Source organism: Prunus mume, linkage group LG2 (genome assembly GCF_029339155.1).
Source record: "Prunus mume cultivar Tortuosa linkage group LG2, ASM2933915v1, whole genome shotgun sequence".
NCBI classification, from domain to species: domain Eukaryota; kingdom Viridiplantae; phylum Streptophyta; class Magnoliopsida; order Rosales; family Rosaceae; genus Prunus; species Prunus mume.
This window is the reverse complement of record NC_142699.1, coordinates 2857291-2877700: the sequence shown is the minus strand read 5'-3', so window position 1 is coordinate 2877700 and position 20410 is coordinate 2857291. Positions and strand designations below refer to the sequence as shown.

The following is a 20410-nucleotide window of genomic DNA, read 5'->3' as shown; positions in this document are numbered from 1 at the left end:
AAAACACAAAAAACCTCAGAGGGTGTTAGTATAACTCTTCAAATTTTTCATTGTCTTCATCATCTCGATATTATCGATATTTTGGCCAAATGTTGCTGAAGTGTGTGAGAAATTATTGACATCAATATGTGTATGGATATGTTTCAAAATATCATAGACCTAAAAAAACGATAATATCCTCAATATTTCATCCATATTATCAATATTTTAGTCATTGATTGTGATAGATAATAACATAATTTTAAGAACAGAATTTCACCTACTTTACATAAGGTTAATGACCAAAAAAGTAGTTATGGGCTCAAAATTACACACAATGTCACTCATTCTAAGTCAATCATACTATGCCACATGTCCAACCTTTGAAAACCCATCCCGGTTAGCCATCGTTGCCCATCGCTTGCTAGTCACTGCCTCCTCTTGCTAGCGACAAACTCCGTTATCATTTATTCACCTTAAAACAAAAGAAAATTTTGTGTGCTTGAAGGGACTTGAACCTTGACCCTAGTTTGGCCAAAGCATCCACCAAACCTATAAATAGAAGACTGCCAACAACGTTTACAAGGGTACTTACACCAAACCAAAATCCTTCAACAAGCAAAAACCTTTTATTTTTATCATGTTTCTTTAAAATGCTTTCTTAAGAGTAAGGGTAACTATCGATAACTATCGCAAAGAATCCCAAAAACCATTATGGGATTCGTGGGCAGTCCCCACTTCATTTCATTCATCAATATATCAACAAGAAAGTTCTTTTGATACCCGCATTTCTTAAGTATTTTATTGAGCACCATCGAGTCCATCGAGATACCTTAGGATACCGCATTTCTCAGACTGTTTGAACCCACTGAGCTACCAAACTCAGTGTCATCATCGCTGAGCTATCGAGTTCGGTGACCCATTTGCCATCACCAATCGTATTTACCAACCCAACGGCCTTGTAGTTTAGGCCGAGACTTGTTTCTCTTTTAACCAACAATCGTTTGCCAAAAAGTCAAATCACACTAGTGCATTCATCGATCCATCTATCCATTTATCTGTGAACCATTCGCACGACTATCCGTGCTGCCACACCCGCATACCACACTCACACAAAAGCAAGACGTCTTTATTACGCCTGAGTCCGCCGGACTCAAATTTTGTTATTTCACTACCGAAATAATCGACGCGTGGCGGAAGAGAATTGGAGTTCAACAAAAGTATTAAAACAAGTCATGTCCATCAATCTCGTAAATTGGTCCGATGTAAAGAGCTCATCTTTTAGAAATGCACTGCCGATGTGTGAGAGATAGAGAGAGAGAGAGAGATCATGGGTAAATGTGACTCGTTTCTAGTGCAAGAAATTTTTTTCCTGCCGTCCAAATTATTCTCTTTAAGGCCCTCATTGCACTAGCCCAATTCCTGATATAAGATTTTCAACTAGAGAATTCGACTTAATACAAATCAAAAATTTATTTTGGATTTAAGAGCCCAAATTTCGATCGGAAAAAAAAATTTAAGAGCCCAAATCCAAATCCACTCCCGCTCAAACGGGCCCTAACTCTTCGGAAGTTTTCGTCGTACAGTTAAGCCTATTTTTCATCAAAATAAAGCCCAGAAAGGATGCAGCTCAAAAGCTAAGGGCCGAAAAGCATAAACGGACCCAACCCCCTCAAAATCAGAGATTATCAAGCGCAAGCAAGAGGAGGAGACGAACCCTCACTCTCACAAAATCAGACTCAGCTGCAACAAAGAAACCGATCGAAACACAAACGAAGCAAATCTAAAGCAGGAGGCAATGGCAGACAACAAAGAATTCTTCCCACCCCAGTACGACGTGAACGCCAAATGGGACGCGTGTCTCGATCTGACGGTCCGGCGCTTCGTCTACTCTTCCTTGGGCGGTGCCTTTGGTGGTCTCCTTTTATTCAGTCAGTTCTTCCTTTTCCCTTTACTTCTCTGTTTAATTCCTCATTACCCCGTTTGTCTTCTTTGCTATCACCTCATGAGATTTTGTTTTTATATCAGAAGTTTCATTAATGGTGTTTATGTCCTAGAGGGTGAGCTAATAAGTTTAATTTCCTTTTCACTCTAGGGTTAGATTGTTATAAATACACCCCATGTACTTTCCAGAGATTGGAGAATTCTTGGTGCCAAACCCCTTGGCTTACATCCTTATCATATATTTTCTGTTTTTTTCATTGTTTTAGCTTCCGCTAAATTACCTAAACACTCAATTCACCCATATCCTACATCAAATTTGGCATCATAGCAAGTTTTCGTTTTTCCTTGAGCCCGAAATCTTCAACTCTCTTTGTCTGCACGCCGTGTGTCAATTGTATGGCTCCAACTAAGCCTGGCAAGACAGACTAAACAGAGATGGACCACAAATGGATTGTTCAAGTTCTGGAAACTCTCACAACACAGGTGTCAGAGCTGACCACCCTCGTTCACCATCCCAAATTACCCTTTTCTAGGATTTCTTAATTCAGGTTGAGAATGGAGTAGGTTGAGCTGCTTACATCATTGCAAAATGATTTCCTTTTACACAATTTCTAAAAACGAAGCATACTGTGTAAAGTAATATTTAGGGATTTCTAATGGAAGTGAGTGGGATCCATGCCTAATATGTAGAAGAATATGGTAGATACAACTAATTAATTTGGTAGAATTCACAACCTACGTTATGTTGGCCCTCAGTTCACCTGCCGTATTCCTGCGACAGGACGTGCCAATCGTAAAAGTTATGACCACTAGGCACTCTGGATTCATGGAAATGTTATAAAATCAAACTAATCCAACATATGGACATGTACCTGCATCTAATATTCTTACCAGAGGCCATGTATCATAGTTCATAAGCCATAAAAATCAGGAGTAACCATATTTTTACATTTCTTTTTCCCCCTTTTCCCTTTGGCAGATTGTTGAATTCATTGAATGCTCTACCTAATTATCATGAGCTTGAGACCAATTTTGTTTTTTTCATTTTATTGAACCGAGTATATGCTTCTCTCCCAAAATTAGCAATCTTGAATTAATCAATGTACTTTTGATGTGTCTTACTAGGGAGTCCTGTGAGTCGCTGGGCTTCTGTAGCTTTTGGCGCTGGATTGGGCATTGGATCCGCATACACAGAGTGCTCTCGTTTATTTGAGGGATCTCCAGCGAGGTTGGCTGCTCCTAAGATTATTGAGACTCCTGCTCCTCAGGTACTGATTTCTTCCAAGTAAACTCAAATAATTGAGGAAAAATTTGAGTTACACTGCTTGAGGTTTGGACTTATTCCACTTGGACCCAACAACTTTGATTTATTCCACCTACACCCCTTAATTTTAAGGGAAGAAACTCAAATTGACAATCAAAGGGCAAGACTGTCATTTCATACTAAACTAAACAATAATAAAGCATCTCTCCTCCCTAACCCATAAGAAAAGAAAAAGAAAAAAGAAAAAAGAAAACACATGATTGAAGGAGGGTGTGTCCATCTCCTTACTGAGCCTCTTCTCATCCGACCCCTCACTCTTGGAGATGTTTTATCAATTATCTTTTACTTCCCAAGTCATGGTCACGAGCTTCCTCGTAGGCTGAGGTGCTTGCTTGTGTGGACGCATAGTTTACGGACTCGATGGCCTTAGTTCAGATGTAGGACACCTCTTGCTTATAAGCTTCCACGTGGGTTGCTGAGAAAACCCCCTTTCTACCTCATTCAATTGGTTTCCCTTGAGAAAAGTGAACATGCTACATTGAATTTTGAAATCGTTCCCTTTGTTTTTTTACAAACCCAAATGAATTAAACATTTGACCAAAGCATCAAAAACTTCTTCAAAGAACAAAACTAGAACTCAAACCCTACAGTTGATTTCAATTTTCTTCTTTTTTGTGTTGAAAAAATAGCACAACTCAAGCTCTGATAACCTTGTAATTTGAAGGTATATATTTTATTTTCTGATGTATTATGAAGGTTTCATCTCTTGGTTGTCATTCATTTGACATTTATTTTGGCATTTGATTTATGATCTGAGTTTATGGTTTATGAAATTTTATGGGTTTAGGAATCTGTTGCAATGGAATGATGAATCTATTTCTTCGCCTCTTTGTCAATGAAAAAAAATCAGAAGTATCATGGAGAATAGCAGGAAATATGAGATTACAATGACCCGTATATATGATTCTATTTAATTCTGAATAATCAGGACTTGTACCTTCTTTTTTACCATTGGTTTTTTGGGTTTTACTGAAGTTTCTTAGAACTTTTGTTTGGCTATCGAGTTAAGGCACTAGGCCTCCATCTTCAAGTTTGTTTTCACAAGAATCCGAAGTGTCTTGGTTGCTTAAACTAACATTTTTGTCAATTGGGAATTTCCCTTTCTTTCCATTTCTCACAGCTTAACACACACACACACACACACACACATAAATATGTATGTATATTCTCAGTATCTCTTTGAGTACATGCAATGTTTTTGTGTTTACATATCTTCGTGGAAATGAGTTTCTCATGGTAACAAAAAGTCAACGTAATATGTTCACAAGAATCTTTATTTTTATTTCTTTTCAATGAAGGCCAATCAAGTGAGTTTAGTGTGTGATTGCTGCATATTGATTTCTACATCATTTGAAACTCTTGTAAATATTCAGGCTTTTTCTGCCTGAGAATAAATATAAGTCCATTATTGTTTTGCAGTAATATAATAATAAGATGAATTGTGCAGGGAAGTTATTTGATGTAGTTTTTCCTCTTGTTTCCAGGACGGACAAGATTGAATTTATGCAAGTCAAGATAACCCACAGTTTTGGGATTCAACTCCGGGGTTTTTGTAGACTGTTTATGCCTGCAATGGCTTTGATTAAGTAGTACAAATACTGTTTTTGATTGATAAAGATATCACCTGATCTACTTCAGACTTCATACAAATTTGTTACCTTTTGCTTTGTAACCCTGTCATTATGTCGGACTTTGTATGTGGAAAAAGGAAGAAATAATTGCATTTGGGGGAAGCTTTCTTACTTCTGCAACTTCCTAGGAAGAAGTTTGTGAGTAAGCAAAAGGAAATTTTGTCAGAAATATCTTTGACGAGCAAAGTCGCTTGCTATCTTGTTTATGTGCCGTTTGATTTAAATTATTTCTCTATGATATAGTGATAATATTTCAGTAAAAGTGGTTCTGCTGGGCAATGCTGAACAAACATGTAGTTATTTGTTGTGCTGCATTGTTCTACTTTTATAAGAAAACATGGATGCTTATGTAAATATCAAGGATCTCAGAAAATCGAAATACCACTAAAACGCTATTTCTATCACAAGTCCAGAATCAATGTACTTTGGTTTTCTCTTCTCTCTGGTCCATATGGCCTCTAACACGACCTGGCCATCCATGACCATTTCATATTCTGCTATGTTATTATTCACCATCAGTGGCCGTAGCATCATCGACAACGAAGAATATAATAAGGTTAGAAAGTGGGAATGTCATCTTGGTTGATGACCAAAATGTCTTTTGATTGTCCAACTTGAAAGATGAACAAAATGTCTTTTTTGATTGTCCAACAGATACTCAGGTCATAGTCCTATATTATTTAGTGCTAATATCTAGAAAATGCTTCTATATATGCATGGCAATTTCACCATGTTATGCACCAAGTTCAAAGATTGCCTTTAATTCTGTTCTTGTGATTAATTCCAAGTTCTACAGCCATGGTTTTCGCACACACTAAGTTCCTGTCATGTTAAACTATTCTGCAGTAGTCTCTACATAAAATGATCTTTATAACTTATTCTATATGACTCTACCTTTTCATAAATTCCCTCTGTGTTATGAACTTTTTGTTACAGGGGAGAGCAGTGAGCAACTTGGCTAGGTTTGTATAATGCCAGTTTAACATTAAGTAAACTCTCTTGTTTATGAGATCTTGAAACAAGTAAGAATTCAGGAGGACAAACTCAGGGCTCCTAATTCCATGCAAGACTTGAACCAACTTTTTTCAGACGGGAATGAAAATCATGGTATTTCTGCTGCTTTTGGTGAAACTCAATTATGAAACTTTTTCTAGCCACTTACATAGGGCAACTTCGTTTTTATTTTTTGTCGTTTCTTATGAAAAAAAATAAATAACTTGGGTTTTGAGAAAAATAAAATAAAATTTAATACTTTTTTTTTGGGGGGGTTTTCTTGAGCAAAAACTAAACTTTCTTTAGTTCAGAAGGAAAAAACAAGCTGTGCCCGAATAAGTTGAATAGAAACGCATGGTATTTTTTCTTTAAAGAAAATAATAACTCAAGCAAGCATCCAGATATCAATAATAACTCTAATTTTGCTTCAATAAAATACTGTATTCCCTCATTTACAATGAAAAACTAAATTATACATCTATACAGTTTACGAAAAGAACCGTAAAGAAAATTATGGTGTTAGTACAACAATTAGCTAGTAGGTAGTACCAGATAGGCAAAAGGTGGAAAAAGCTGACCACAAAGGCTCCAAGTGGCACACTGTATTACACAACAGATCTTATCTGCAGATCATGCGGTTGAGCGGTTGAATATTTCCGTTGATCAGCTTCAAGGATATGCTCAGTGATCGTCCTTTGTATGACAGCGTCTGGCATGATGCCACTAATTAACATACGGCCATACAAAATGAGGGCTTCTGCCATTCTTCCTACCTTGCAGTAACCACGAATCAGAATCCCATATGCTATTACATCAGGCACCAAACCCCTTTCTATAGCACAATGAAACGCAAGGGATGCTTTCTCCGTTAGTCCTCTCTTGCAAAGACCATCCATGAGGATGCTATAACTGACTATATTGGGAGAGATGTTTTTAAGCATCTCTTCGTGCAGTTCAAATGCACTTTTCATGTTTTCAGATTTAAAATAACCATCAATAAGACAACTATATGTGACCAAATTGGGTTCAGGATCCTTTTCCAGCATTTTATCAAACATCAACATGGCATCATCCATGTTACCTTCTTTGCAAAAAGCATCAATCAGTATAGTACAAGTAATGGCATTGGGTTTACAGTGTCCCTGTATCAGCTTTTGAAAAAGTTGAACAGCTGCATCTAACCTTCTCAGAGAGCAATAACCACAAATCATTGTGTTGTACGTAACAATGTCAGGTTCTGGCCCACTTTTAGTAAGTTGCTCAAAGAGTTCTTGTGCAGCTTCTAAATAACTTTCTTTGAAAAGCATATTAATGAGAACATTATAAATGGCAATATCAGGACTTACTCCATTTCTTTGCATCATACCTAGAATCCGGAGTCCATAATATACACGTTTCTGCTTGCAGCAACCATCGATTAGTGTGCAATACGTTACAACATCAGGCAAGAACCCCTTCTTTAATGAATGGAAGAAAAATACTAACGCATCTTTTAATCTCCCTACTTCAGAGATACCCTTAATAATCACAGTATACGTCACCATATCAGGTTTTATGTTATAAACTCCCATTTGGATGAACACCTTCACAGCATCACTTAGTCTTTTTAATCTACAGAAACCATCTATTAACATATTAAAAGTATAGATATTGGGCTTTACACCCCTATAAACAGCCTGAAAGAAGAACCTAAGAGCATCACCCATCAGCCCATGTTTACAAAGGCCATTTACTAGCACACCATAAAGAATAATATCAGGTTCATAGCCAGTCTTGATCATACTCTCATACAGGTGAAATGCATCCTTTAAATTCCCCAATTTGCACATTCCATCAATCAAACTACTGTAAGTTAGAACGGATGGCACAAAACCACACTTCACAATCTGACCGAATATGCCACAAGCCTCCATGACCTTACCATCCTGACACATACCATTTATAAGAATGGTGTAACTAACAGGGTTTGGCGAGATCCCTTCTTTCAGCATTCTTCTGTAGATCTCCACCGACTTCACCAAGTCTCCAATTCTCACATAGGAATCCATAACAGAACTGAAAATGACTACATCCAACTTAATGCCGCTATCTAATGCCTCTGAAAAAAGTCGAAGCCCCTCCTCCAATTTCCCTGCCTTCAAAAGACCATCAACTAGAATACTATATACAACCAAGTCAGGGCTGACACCCTTCTCTATCATAACCTTATAAAGCTTAATGGCCTCCTCCAATTTCCCATCCTTACAATACGCATTAATCATCGTGCTGAATGTCACCACATTTGGCTCCGGACCACCCATTATCAATACATTAAAGAAATCTTCCCCAACTCCAATCTGACTTTCTTTACAAAGACGCTTTAAAATCTTGTTACAAGCAACAATATCAACCACAAAGCCTCTTTCAATCACTGCGGAATGAAAATCCAAACCCGTTTCAACTTTACTCTTGTTTAGAAGAGCAACCATAACAAACTCATACACACAGAAATACTGTCCTCTCAATGCTTTACACACTTCCCCATATAAATCAAGAATCACATGGACACGATTTGAATCAACCAAAAAAGTCAACATTCTGGATAACACATAAGGAGACACCGGAACTCCCAATTTACACATATGAATGAATGTCTCAATAGATGAATCTAGCATCCCATTCCGACAAAAGTTCTCAATCAGAAAGCTATAAAGATCACTAGAATCCGAAGCATAATTGGGAGAAATCTCAGAAAAAGCAGCAAAAAAGTGAAAATGAGTCCCAAATTGGCGTACCATTGTATCGAAAAGGTGTGAAGCCGGAGCGAGCTTTCGGTGACGGAGCAGCAGATGAATAAGGGCACAAAAGGACTGCGGGTAGTGGTGTAAGCCGAGAGAGTTGCGGGACCAATCAAGGAAGCGAAGGGTGGAAATGGGGTTGGATTGGAGGCTGAGAGGGATGTGGTGGACATGGTTGGGCTGTAATTTGGAAACAAAATGGGAGTTCAAGAGTTTGGGTTTAAATTGGAGACGTGTGTTTGAGATGTGGTGAATAAGAGCTTTGCAAGAGAATGGAGAATAAGGCGAATAGAAATGAAGAGAGCGGCATTTGAAGAATAATACATTTGAGAATGAAGAGGAAGAGGAAGATATCATGCTTTTTCAAGCTTCGACATGCTTTATTTGCTCATGAGCCAACTACACTTCTTCACTAGTACATATTAACAAACCCAATACCGAAACAAAGCATGAATCAGTACACCACAAAAGTGACAAATTAAATCAAACAAGGTCACATTAACAAACTATCTAAAATCTAGAACCCTAAAACAAAGCACAACAAATAGGGGTTCTTGTGACTTCTCTAAATGAAATGAAACTGCAGAGACTATTCATGGGTATCTTCAATAGAAAGAAGACTTGAATGCAATAGAAACAAAATTGAACAGTGCACCAAGAAGAAAAACGAAAAAGAGTTCAAAAGAAATATTTGTGGTGTTGCAGTTTTATGCTTCTAGCATTGATACATCCTTATTTATGGTGTTGAGAGGAATATTTGTAGTGCTCTTGTATAATTAAAAAAGAGTATATGAAACTTTAATCTTTCATGACTGATCAAAGCAAATATTTTGCTTATAATCACAGAAGAAACAATTACCAAAACAAAGCACTTAGCACACCACAAAAGTGAAAACTTAAATCAAACAGGGGTCTTTAGCAAACAAACAAAAACAAACAGGGTCATGTTAACAAACTATCTAAAAGCCAGAACCCTAAATGAGACCACAGAAAATGGGGGTTCTAGTGACTTCTGTAAATCAAATGAAATTACAGATGACCATTCATGGGTATCTTCTATAGAAAGAGGACTAAATGCAATAAAAACCAAATTGAACGGTGCACCAAATAGAGAAAAGAAACAGAGCTAAAAAAAAACCCCCCCAAAATGAGAATCATAGCAGTTTTATTCTTCTAGCGTTGATCTATGGTGTTGGTTCATTATGAGAGGAATATAACGATCCTTCAGTGCAACCAGAAAAGAACATATCAAAAGAATATTCTTTCATTACAACTTGTCAATGGAAAGATTTCAACTTCTCTTTTGTTAGAAACGATCAGTAATTAGTTTTAATTTTTATTTTCTCTCATACTTTCATACCAAAAACCCTAAAATAAAAACTAAACAGAGTTTTACCATATGAAAATAATTGAAGAGGCTATAAGATTGAAACCAAAACAAAAATGGAAGGCTTATGACAAATTGAATAACAGGAGACAGAGATATATTACCTGTAATTGGGCAAACCCTAACCGCTCACCCCCAACCCTGCATTTACTAAAATAAAAGCATAAATTAAACTCCAGAAAGTACAAATTTCACAAATGGTAGCAAATAGCCACACCTGTAAACTGCGAGTGAAGAACCCACCCACTCAAGTCCGATAGTGAACTTTCAGCAATATTTGCCAGTCCCACCCACTCTACTCTTCAAGCTTCAGATATTTCTGTTCTCCTCCTCCTTCCTCGAAACGGCGTCGGTTTCGTAAAAATTTGTGCACCTATTTTTTTGGGAAAAAAAAAAATAAATAAAAAAGAAAACGATTAACGGTATAGCCGTTCGGCTATAATCCAAAATAGAATATTTTAAACGTATAGCCGACCGGCTATATCAAAAAATAGAAACTTTAACGGTATAGCCGCACGGCTATAAATTTAGTATATTCTATTTTGGGTATAGCCGGCTATAATCGATGAATAGCCGCGCGGCTATACCCAAACGCCGCACGACGATGCCCAGAAATAGAATATCTTGAAGGTCTATAGTCCAAAAAAGAATATTTTAATGGTATCGCCGTGCGGCTATACTCTAAAAGTAAAATATTTTACAAGTAGAGCCGTTCGGCTGCACTCCAAAATAGAATATTTTAACAGTATAGCCGTGCTGCGGCACTCCAAAATAGAATAACAGTACAGCCGTGCGGCTGTACGCCAAAATAGAATATTTTAAAAGTATAGCCACCCGGCTATACGTGATGATTTAAATTTTTTTATTAAAGCTAAAAAGAAATATAATTCATGAAGTTAATTAAAATATAATTACAAACTATCATCTTATTATCAACTAGACAGATAAATTATCCAAACCCAAAGAAGCATATTTGAATCGGAGTCTCCAGTAACGTGCTGAGGTGGCTTTACCACCAATGTCAATTGGCATCTTAGGACCAAATATGGAACTACACATAGCATGTAATACAACTGATGGCCTTCAATCACCACCAGCAGTAGCTGTAACCCCTTCACCTCTATGATCAATATATACATGAGTTTTCTGGAATCTAACAGGTATTTGCAACCAAGCCATCATTCAGCCAATTTTTCATCATCATGAAAGCCTGCTCTGCATCTTCATCTTCTTCAAATGATTGAGGTCGGTGAGCAAAGCCATGACCTCTACCCTTGAAAACTACCACCCTGGACCCCCTGCCAATGCTTCTCTCAATACTCTCTAGGACGTTGACAGGACAGAGTGGGTCGTTGTCCCCGGAAATAAACAAGATTGGAACCTTAACATTAGATGCCACAGACGTATCGATCCTTGTTCCATAAAAGGAGACCCCAGTGCCAAAAGAAGCGCCCTGGTCCTGGGCTAGGACTTCAATCACTTTGCCACCTCCAAAGCAGAATCCTATCAAGCCAAACTTCTTTGAGATTCCTGCAGCCAAAAATTCATCAACCATCCATTTTGCAGATGTGGCAATGTCTTTTGCAATCCTCTGAGGTTCTTGTTCCGAGATCCACTTATCAAAAAGATTCTTTGGTCGATCCTTTGTCCATGGATCTCCACGAAATAGGTCTGGAAGCAAAACACTGCATTTTTTTTCAAGGACAAAGTAAGCATATAGAATTGAGAAATCTTGAAGAATGATTGCCCTAAAGGACTACTAATGGCAACTCTAACAAGAACACCAGCATTGCCATCCGAGTTAAAAGCAGTGCATAAATTGTAAACTGGTCAGTACATAATGAAATTTGAACAACATGCGTGCCCTTGCAGCATCACACAAACTTACATATAAATACTCCTTAATTTTAGTTCAAGGTTAAGCAACATACTTGTAACCATTGCATGCAACACGATAGGCAAACTCTCTTGTGGATGAATCTTCAAATCCAAAGATATCGGACAAGAGAAGTATCCCAGTTCCATTATTATTTTTCACTGCCTTGAAGAGATAAGCATTGATGCTATCAACACCCTCACCAACTGAAAGTTCCACTCCACTGACTAACTCACATGACTCGTCATTTGCGTCGTCTTCCACTTTTAGTAGGCTACAAGTAATTTTTCTGCCTATATTCTCTGTAGATGACCTCAGACAACTTGAATTGCATGCTCTCTGAACACAAACTGAGCTTTACAGTCAAGGTAGTACTTCATTATAGAACACAGCAAATAAAATGTTCAAAGTTAATGAATAAGAACAGTTCAACGTTCATCACAAGTTATCAATATGATCAATTCAATGATTAAATATTTAAATAGATTTACAAGATATGAATGATGCTAAAACAGAGCTATCATCTTCTAATGTAGTGTGATTTCTCTATGTACAGCAAAGGATTGGCACGAAAAAGAAGAGGGAATTAAGAGTGTTGACAGTGCTCAAAGTAAAAGTTAAGTAGTAAAAAATAATAAAATAGTTGGTAAAACATTTCAAATTAAACATTGAGCTTCTTTATCTAAGAATCATTAAAATAATAAAAGGCTTTGTTATCTGTTAATAGAATAATAAAAAGAAGGCAAGGAAGAGGAAACGCTTCAATAAAGGCAATGCAGAAGTGAAGATGCGCATACAAAAACTGCATATATATGGATCATGTTCCACACATGTTTCAACTTTTCTCGGTAAAACGAAGAAATTTACACAAACGATGTCAGTTGCAACTTCCGTGGATGCCAAAATGGGTTTCGCAAGAGAGCCAGCACCTTGTAATGAAGCTTAAATAAATCAATGAAATCTGAAGCATTATCTACCTATGCATACTGTGCTAAGCAAGCTCATAAACCGAGCCAGTCACGAATTTATATTCTGTTTCAACTTGACCAAACCCATGAATCTGTCTCACTTTGAGTTTAGGCCTACTGACTCAGATCAAATTAAAGATTGCTAAATTGGCAATGTCAAGTTTACTAAAGGCTAGAAACTTTGACACAACTAATGGCACTTAAGCCTATTTAGATTCTTTGTCAGTCTAGTTTCTGCTTGAACATAAATAAATAACTACACCATTTCCTTTCTTCAACATAATAAGCATTTCAGAATTGAACCCAGAACCACAAATCATAAAAGGGGGTCTATCTGATGCCAAATTCAGCAAAGAAGCCTAAGCCATTAAGCTTAACAAATAAAAGAAAAAGAAAAGAAAAGAATAAAGGTATATATAAAACCGAAAAGATGGAGAAAAAATAACGTACTGATCCTGAAGAGGTGTGCAGAAGAGGAGAAGCAAAAGTTGAGAGGAAACCAAGTTGGTGATGGCGAGGGGTTGGCTTTCGAAGCAAGAGGTGACGAGGCGTGGTGCTCATGGAAGCGGAAGAGAGTGGGTTTCCCGCTCCACTTCCAGTTGAGTATAATCCCATCTTTCTGCTTCTAGACAAACGCGCTCTCCTCCTCCTTAACCACTTTGTTGCTAGATATCATATCTTTCTTTCTTTCTTCAAACCAACGCCCGCCTCAAATTTTTTTTCCTTTTTTCTTTTGGTTTTAAATTTCTTCTAGTAAGCATTTATATACATTTTTTCGAGCAAGTGTCATGGCCGTTTATTCTGTTACCTTGTCCCCTTTGTCCCATATCTAATATTTTGACATGTGTCCTTATATTAATACCGTTAACTTAATAAAATCCATCCACTCATTCTGCCACTTTTATTTATTTATTTATTTATAAACAATTATTATGTGCGTGACAGTAATAGTATACATCAATTAATGGAGTTATTAACAACACATCAATATATATAAAGCAAAAGGCAGAGAATGGTGAAACATTTAAAATACCAGAAAATACCCTTGATTAATTCAAACATTAAGAATTGAAATTATTAATTAAATAAAAATAATATGGTAAATTCATACATTTTGTTCACATTAAAAAAATCAGATAATAAACCCTACTTTTATGGAACATAACTACCCTTGCTATCTTTTCTTAATTTTAAAAATAAAACAAAAAAGAAAAACGAAAACTAATTGTCACATGCGTAAGCATGTGCTAAGGGGCTAGTAAAGAACTAAGAAATATCCAAATGACCTGTTTGCCTTACATAATTATGTCCAAGGATGTTAGCCTTACGCATAATCACATCTAAGGCCTTGATGGATATATAACCCCTCAACCCCCTCAGCTCCGATTTATTCAGCTATCCTCCTAATCAAATGATACAACATAATCTCAGCCAAGTAAGTTGGCTGCCCAAACCAACGGAGCTTCGTGATTTCGGGCCTCTATTGTGAGATGCCAGAAGGCCGAATACAAAATCCCACAACTTACTGCATCTCTACTGATTGTATAGCCAGCTTGGCTGCAACCCTGGAGATATTATCTTTAACAAATTCTAGGGAATTGTCTAGCCTCTGGAAGGAGTCTCTGAGATCCATTGCCCTTAACTTCTCTTGCTGCAGCTTCAGAAGTTCCGATTCAGTTGATCCTGATAGATAATAAAAAAAGAAAAATTCATATGAATACTTGCAAAGGAAATGTATATCAGGTATGATGCTTCATAGGTTCAACTTCTATATCAAATAGTCATGAGTGGTAACCTACTAAAAGCCTTCCTACTTTTCATTGTACATGAAATAGTTGTTAAAGTGGTAGCGTACTCAACTAGTCATCAGGATGAGGATATGAAAGTCGTCAAAGAGGACTAGCAACGCGTAGAATGAATTTTCGACATACAGTACAATGAAAACTCTACAGTTATAATGGTGTTAATGATCAGTCTGAAAAACAAACAAATAGGCGTTGGCCATTTAAACTTATGATGCTTTGCAATTAAAGGTGTTTATATTTTTATTTTTAAAGTAATGCTTAAAATTAAACTTTTTATCTTAGCTATTACGAGTAAAACATATGTGAAAATATGAGGGGGAGCAAAGGGGGCTCAAATTGCAAATGAAATGCTAGGAATGGTAAAAGCCATGGGAGCCCCTCTGGACCTTCTGCAGTGTCAAAAGAGAACATTTATCGCATAGTTCTAGTTACTCTGGTGCCTTCTCCAACATGTTTTCTGGTGGACTATGCAAGTCATTGAACAGGAACCACTGCAATCGTAGTTGAAGAATTGCAAATAGTTTTCTGCCCAGACAAGCCAGAAAATAGCAAAGCGCATTCCTAAAAGGTTTGTCTTCCAAGAAAAAGTGAGAAGCTTAGACAGAGTATTGGCAAAGTAGATGTAATAAGGACATCCCTTGTAAGAACTTTGGCCTAATGTGCATGAGGGAGATCTTCAAGGCCTCAGGCATGTCACAAGTTTAAGAGAGGAACTTGTTCGTTGGGTCATAAACACATTACTATGTCCTTGACAATAACAAAGTTTGGCACTCACACATAAAATCGAAACCTTGAAAAATTCTATTCTCAAATTTTATGACAAGGTCATAATAATTAATAAACATCCAGATATTTAAGCAAGTAATTTTTCCATTAGGGCCTAAATTGCACAAAAACATGCAGTCCTGGTTCTCGCAAATATACAGAAAGAAAACTTACAGCTTCACCAGTCATGGAAAATTAACTGAGACTTCATGTGTTATCAATTAATATAAAGAATGAAAAACTATTTTGCTTACTACAGCGTCAAAGAAGAGAAATTTAGGTCAAGAAACATATCAACCTGAAATGGGTTGGAGTTATTAACTCAGGCAGTACAATTGAGGAACTAAAACTGCATATTCTGTAACAACTAACAAGAAATAGAGATGCAGAAGGGACATTTACCTGAGACCGGTTGAAGTGATGCGAAGGATACACGCTCAGCCAATGAAGGAAAGAAAGCTTCATTACAATCTAAGAGTAGTTCCTTTTCAGTCCACATTAGAGAATTGGCAATTCTAGTTTGCAACTGTGCCTCCTTTGGGGCCTAGTAGGACAGATAAACGAGCAGAAAAGAGTCAACAATTGCATGGGTATACAGTCCCAATCCAATAAACACTTATATTCAGAAAACACATCTCAATCGTCCATGGACCATATCTAATCTAATTGCTGTAAAATGTATTTTTAGGGTGGAACCTTATTAGACAGGCTAAATATATGAGAATATAAAAGTTAAAAAGAAAAAGAAAAAAGAGCAATTCAACAAGCCCTGAACATAGATAACAGGGTTTGCTGAGAGAGAGAGAGAGAGAGAGAGAGAGAGAGAGAGAGCAACACACCTTGAGTTTGATTTCCAAACTATTTAAACTATAAAGAGCCTCTTTTACTTGCATAACTTTTGGGTGTAATTTGCTGACACTGTCAGGAGCCCTGTCCTGTACAGGTATGACAACACCTTTCAAGTAAGGATCAGCCTGCATGTCAAACCAACATTTTAGGAGGCATAAGAGTTAAAGCTACTTCTAAAAACAGTTTGTTCATGCCCAAAAGTAGTCCTTTAAACTCAATTATCATTCCCAAGACAAAGGACTAACTTCACATACGCAACTTCGTTCAGTTTCAATGTCACATCAAAAGCTCCTAATATCCTCCTCCAGGAAGCAAACTAAAGATCACACATAAAAGAGTAATGCACGTGAAGTTGAAGAACCTAATGTACATATACATTGATCACAGAAGAAACATGTGTTTTTGTAGAGTATGGACTCATAGAGCCCTTGCTATATGTTGAAATTTAAAAGCAATGGCAGCAGCAGTTTGAATTATCTTGGAAAGCAGCTGGGAATCACTTATCAAGCCTGCATTCTGTCTATTTATACAAACCAAAATAACTTTTTAGCCTATTTGTATGAATGAGAATGTATGCATTTCTATATTTATGCGAATGTGAAGAATTATCTTCTAATTAGGTTAAACTAAGACTTGAACTTTCAACCGTAAGATGAGATATGAATGGTTCACATGCATTGTGTCCTTGAGATGCGTCTTATCCATCCCTATGTCCACTAACGAATGAGAAACAGGTCCTCATTTAAAGATCTTCTCAGAGAATAAATAACTACACATATCTATCTTTATCAGAATATGATAAGTTGAAGACCAAATCTCTTGTTACCTGCACAAATTTCACAATCTTTACACGACCAATTCCTCTAATAGAGACTAATGCTCCAACTTCTAAACGCTCAACCTGCAGAATACTGGAATGATTTTAGTACATAAGGTCCTTCACATATTTGGAAATTCAGTCAAAGTTGGGAAGCTTACATTTTCTATAAAAACCAAACAACCATTTCTGGCTGCAAAGGATGCTTCTTCTGTTGAATTTTCAATAATGATAGGATCCAACACAAAATGCACAAAAAGCTTGTTCTTCCTCATCAATGACTGCAACGAATAGATAAAAAAAACTCAACACTCTAATTTATTCCGTCATCTGAGCAGAGAAAATGGTGCAAGACAAATGATGTTCAAAAATCTTTATATAAAAAAAGAGTAAGAATAATGCAGTTAATATAAACTATACAGTACCTCCTCCAGTAGACCCAGATACCTTGCTTCATATAAGTGCAGTGTTTTACTCTCAGAGGGAACAAGAACCTGAAATTTCAAAAGAAAGAGGATGAAACTTGAAACACACATACCCTCAATTAGAAGAAATTGTGTCAAAAATAAAAACAACAAAAACATCTGTTTCCTCCTGTATTATAAAATTGATCATTTAACCAACCCACCATACAAAAATTATCATCTTATTTGTGAACAAACAGCAAAAACAAAAGACATGGTCCCAATGCATCAATTTTTTGCTATCCTTGACATATGTTTGTTACTAAGAAAATATCTAATGTCGAAAACAGAAAATAAAAATCTTGGAACCCTTTTTAATTAAATTAATCTGGATTTTTTAAGCTCAAAAAACAGAAACAACTGGTTTCGTAATAAGAGTGAGTCAGCTAGAAAACTACAGAGAGCTCGAGACAAAACAGAGCTTAATTAATTAAGTCTAAAAATACTTGAGCAAAATCAACCTCGTTCAAGCTAAAGGGAAGGAGCGGGAGCTCCAACTCCAAGGAGGTGGCCATTGCAACCATGCGGCATCGTTTCAGTCTTTTCCTGGTAAATCCGAAATCATGGGTCCGGGTCCTTGCTATAAGGCGGGAATTTTTCTCTGGGAAAAAGGGACTACTGGGCGTGAGATTGAAGGCCGTACAATTCATGGAAATTTTCTTCTTCTTCGGTTCCACTTCCAACCAACCACGGTCTGACGGGTTATCTTAATTCTGAGTCTCTGACCGCACGATGGGAAGCAGAAAGCCTCCACTAAACGGGTACCGGGGTACGTCATGTGACGGTATATGAAGATATCAGTACCGCGAGATGGGAAAATTAAAGGGCCAGCGTACACGAAAAAATGACAAAGAAACAAACTTCTCGTGCCTAATTAACTTGAGTGAGATAACGGACGCCCTGTTTACAAAGTCTGCATTGAAAAATTCATAACTATATACCTGCCCTTTGGCTCAGGCACGGCTAATTGGTTTTATTTTTTATTTTTTATTTTATTTTTAAAATTAAGAAAAAATAATATAAGTAGGTAGGACTTATTATTTGATTTTGTTTTTAATTTTGTTTTTTTATATGAAAATGTGAATTTACTATATTATTCTCATTTAATTAATAATTTCAATTATTAATGTTTGAATTAACGAATAACATTTTTTGGTATTTTATATAATGCATAATTAAGAATTTTTTAACGGGAGGGTGATATGATAGCCGTTAACATGAATATTGACGACAAACTAAGAAAATATTGGGAGAAAATAGTAAAAGGTAGATCGTTAAAGTCATGAGTGTTTATTAAGGGTCAAATCGAGTGGATAATGGGATACTAGGCTACATTTGGGTAGACTACTAAGCTTTTATGGAGTGCATCATATTAGAATACATAAAATATATATATATATATATTAAAGGCACGTGGGTGATTTCCGCTAGTGTGTGTGTGTGTGTATATATATATATATAACTTCAATTGAGGAATTTTTCAAATAAGCTTATTTAAAGGACATTTTTGTAGGGCTCACCACATATTGTATTGCAATGATATGAACCGTCTAGTTTTCAGATTTATAATTTGTCAGATTTTATCTTTGCAAGGATAATGTATGAATGAAGACACAGTTTAGATCGTTGAATTTTTTTATTTTTTTTTTGTATAGGACCCTATAAGCACCATAAAATAGTAAAAATGATACCAAAACCATTTGAAACCCAAATGTGAGAGGCATAGACAATAGTGTAATCTTTAGAAAAGATTCGGGACCTAAACCAAACATAGAGGAAACAAAAGAAGAAAAGAAAAGAAAAAGAAAAGAGGAATCACCAAAACAACATTGCCAACAACCAAAATAATCGAGTGAAGTTATATTCGTTTGATATGTAATTTATAACTTGAAGCGAACCAAACTAAATCGCGGCCACTCCTACCAGCGTAATTTGTGATGTAGTGGATCATTACTGTCAATGGCGGTCCTATGCCTAGGGCAAGGTAGGTTGTTGCCTACCCCAAAATTTTAAAAAAGAAAAAATATCCATATGTAACAGCCCAACCCATTTGAAACATACCTATGCCCACCCAAAAAGCAACCCACATGCATGCATAACTCAAAATTTCTCTCCTCTTTAATTATCTTCTCTTTAATTATCTTCTCCTATTGGAAACATATATGCATCTTCAAATTTAAGATGTTGTAATCTATTCTAGAGTTTAATTAAGAATGAATTATAATTTGGGGATTTTCAGAGTAAGGCTTATTACGTCCTCTAATTATGTGTTTTTTAAAAAAAAATTAATGAAATTCACTTGTACCATTGAGTTTTTAATGTAAGTTTGGCCGAGCCGGGTTTCAAATCGTAGATCCGCCACTACTATCACTATTAGTACTAATCAGTTGACGGTTAGTTGGTTATGTTTGTACGTTCTAACCTTAGGGGGTATCATTTCATACTTTGTGGAGAATCAAATACTTTCGTATAATTAAAAAGTTTGAGGGTATCCAATTCCGATTTTAATAAACTCTTGTGGTATTCAATAGTGACTTTTAAAAGGTCTTTAAAAGTTTGGTTGTATCCAAAAAATTAATGACTTTTAAAGAGTTTGGTAAGTAAATAACTTTTGTATACTTTTAAAGTTAATTGTTAATACCAAAAGTCTTGCTAATTTTCTATCAATAGTAGTGTGATATGTGTGCATAAATTACTATTATTATTATTATTTTTTTTTTCTTCTGTTTTTGATGAATTATTTTTGTATATGTGTCAAAGTGTGACCTGCATAAAAAAGTAGTATCCATTTCTTAACGACTTTTCAACTCTTTAACAAAACGTCGTCTCTC

The 20410-nt window shown here is 36.3% G+C and overlaps 4 protein-coding genes across 10 annotated transcripts; 1 reads left to right on the top strand and 3 right to left on the bottom strand.

Moving 5' to 3' along the window:
- Window positions 1–1658: 1658 nt before the first annotated feature.
- Window positions 1659–5140, top strand: LOC103319281 (MICOS complex subunit, putative (DUF543)). The gene is made up of 3 exons (XM_008220791.2): window positions 1659–1910; window positions 3049–3191; window positions 4732–5140. The coding sequence occupies exons 1-3, from the start codon at window positions 1778–1780 to the stop codon at window positions 4744–4746; spliced, it is 291 nt and encodes a 96-aa protein (XP_008219013.2). The 5' UTR covers window positions 1659–1777; the 3' UTR covers window positions 4747–5140.
- A 1133-nt stretch (window positions 5141–6273) lies between these two features.
- LOC103319282 (uncharacterized) lies at window positions 6274–10355 on the bottom strand. 7 transcript variants are annotated; one of them, XM_089046700.1, is made up of 3 exons: window positions 10253–10355; window positions 10140–10176; window positions 6274–9060 (listed from the first exon to the last, which is right to left on the bottom strand). In XM_089046700.1, exon 3 carries the CDS (start codon window positions 9003–9005, stop codon window positions 6477–6479), a length of 2529 nt encoding a protein of 842 aa, XP_088902826.1. In that variant the 5' UTR covers window positions 9006–9060; window positions 10140–10176; window positions 10253–10355; the 3' UTR covers window positions 6274–6476. The 7 variants fall into 7 exon arrangements, with proteins under 7 accessions (XP_088902826.1, XP_088902825.1, XP_088902827.1 ...); XM_089046699.1 differs by having other exon boundaries at window positions 10140–10185; window positions 10253–10335; XM_089046701.1 differs by having other exon boundaries at window positions 10140–10185; window positions 10279–10331.
- Window positions 10356–10984: 629 nt separating this feature from the next.
- On the bottom strand, window positions 10985–13620 carry LOC103319283 (alpha/beta-Hydrolases superfamily protein). The gene is made up of 3 exons (XM_008220793.2): window positions 13330–13620; window positions 11967–12250; window positions 10985–11720 (listed from the first exon to the last, which is right to left on the bottom strand). Exons 1-3 carry the CDS (start codon window positions 13492–13494, stop codon window positions 11189–11191), a joined length of 981 nt encoding a protein of 326 aa, XP_008219015.2. The 5' UTR covers window positions 13495–13620; the 3' UTR covers window positions 10985–11188.
- A 356-nt stretch (window positions 13621–13976) lies between these two features.
- LOC103319285 (ATP-dependent protease La (LON) domain protein) lies at window positions 13977–18487 on the bottom strand. Its single transcript, XM_008220794.3, has 7 exons — window positions 18041–18487; window positions 17541–17609; window positions 17277–17396; window positions 17125–17199; window positions 16289–16423; window positions 15852–15993; window positions 13977–14562 (listed from the first exon to the last, which is right to left on the bottom strand). Exons 1-7 carry the CDS (start codon window positions 18227–18229, stop codon window positions 14402–14404), a joined length of 891 nt encoding a protein of 296 aa, XP_008219016.1. The 5' UTR covers window positions 18230–18487; the 3' UTR covers window positions 13977–14401.
- Between the last annotated feature and the right edge of the window lie 1923 nt (window positions 18488–20410).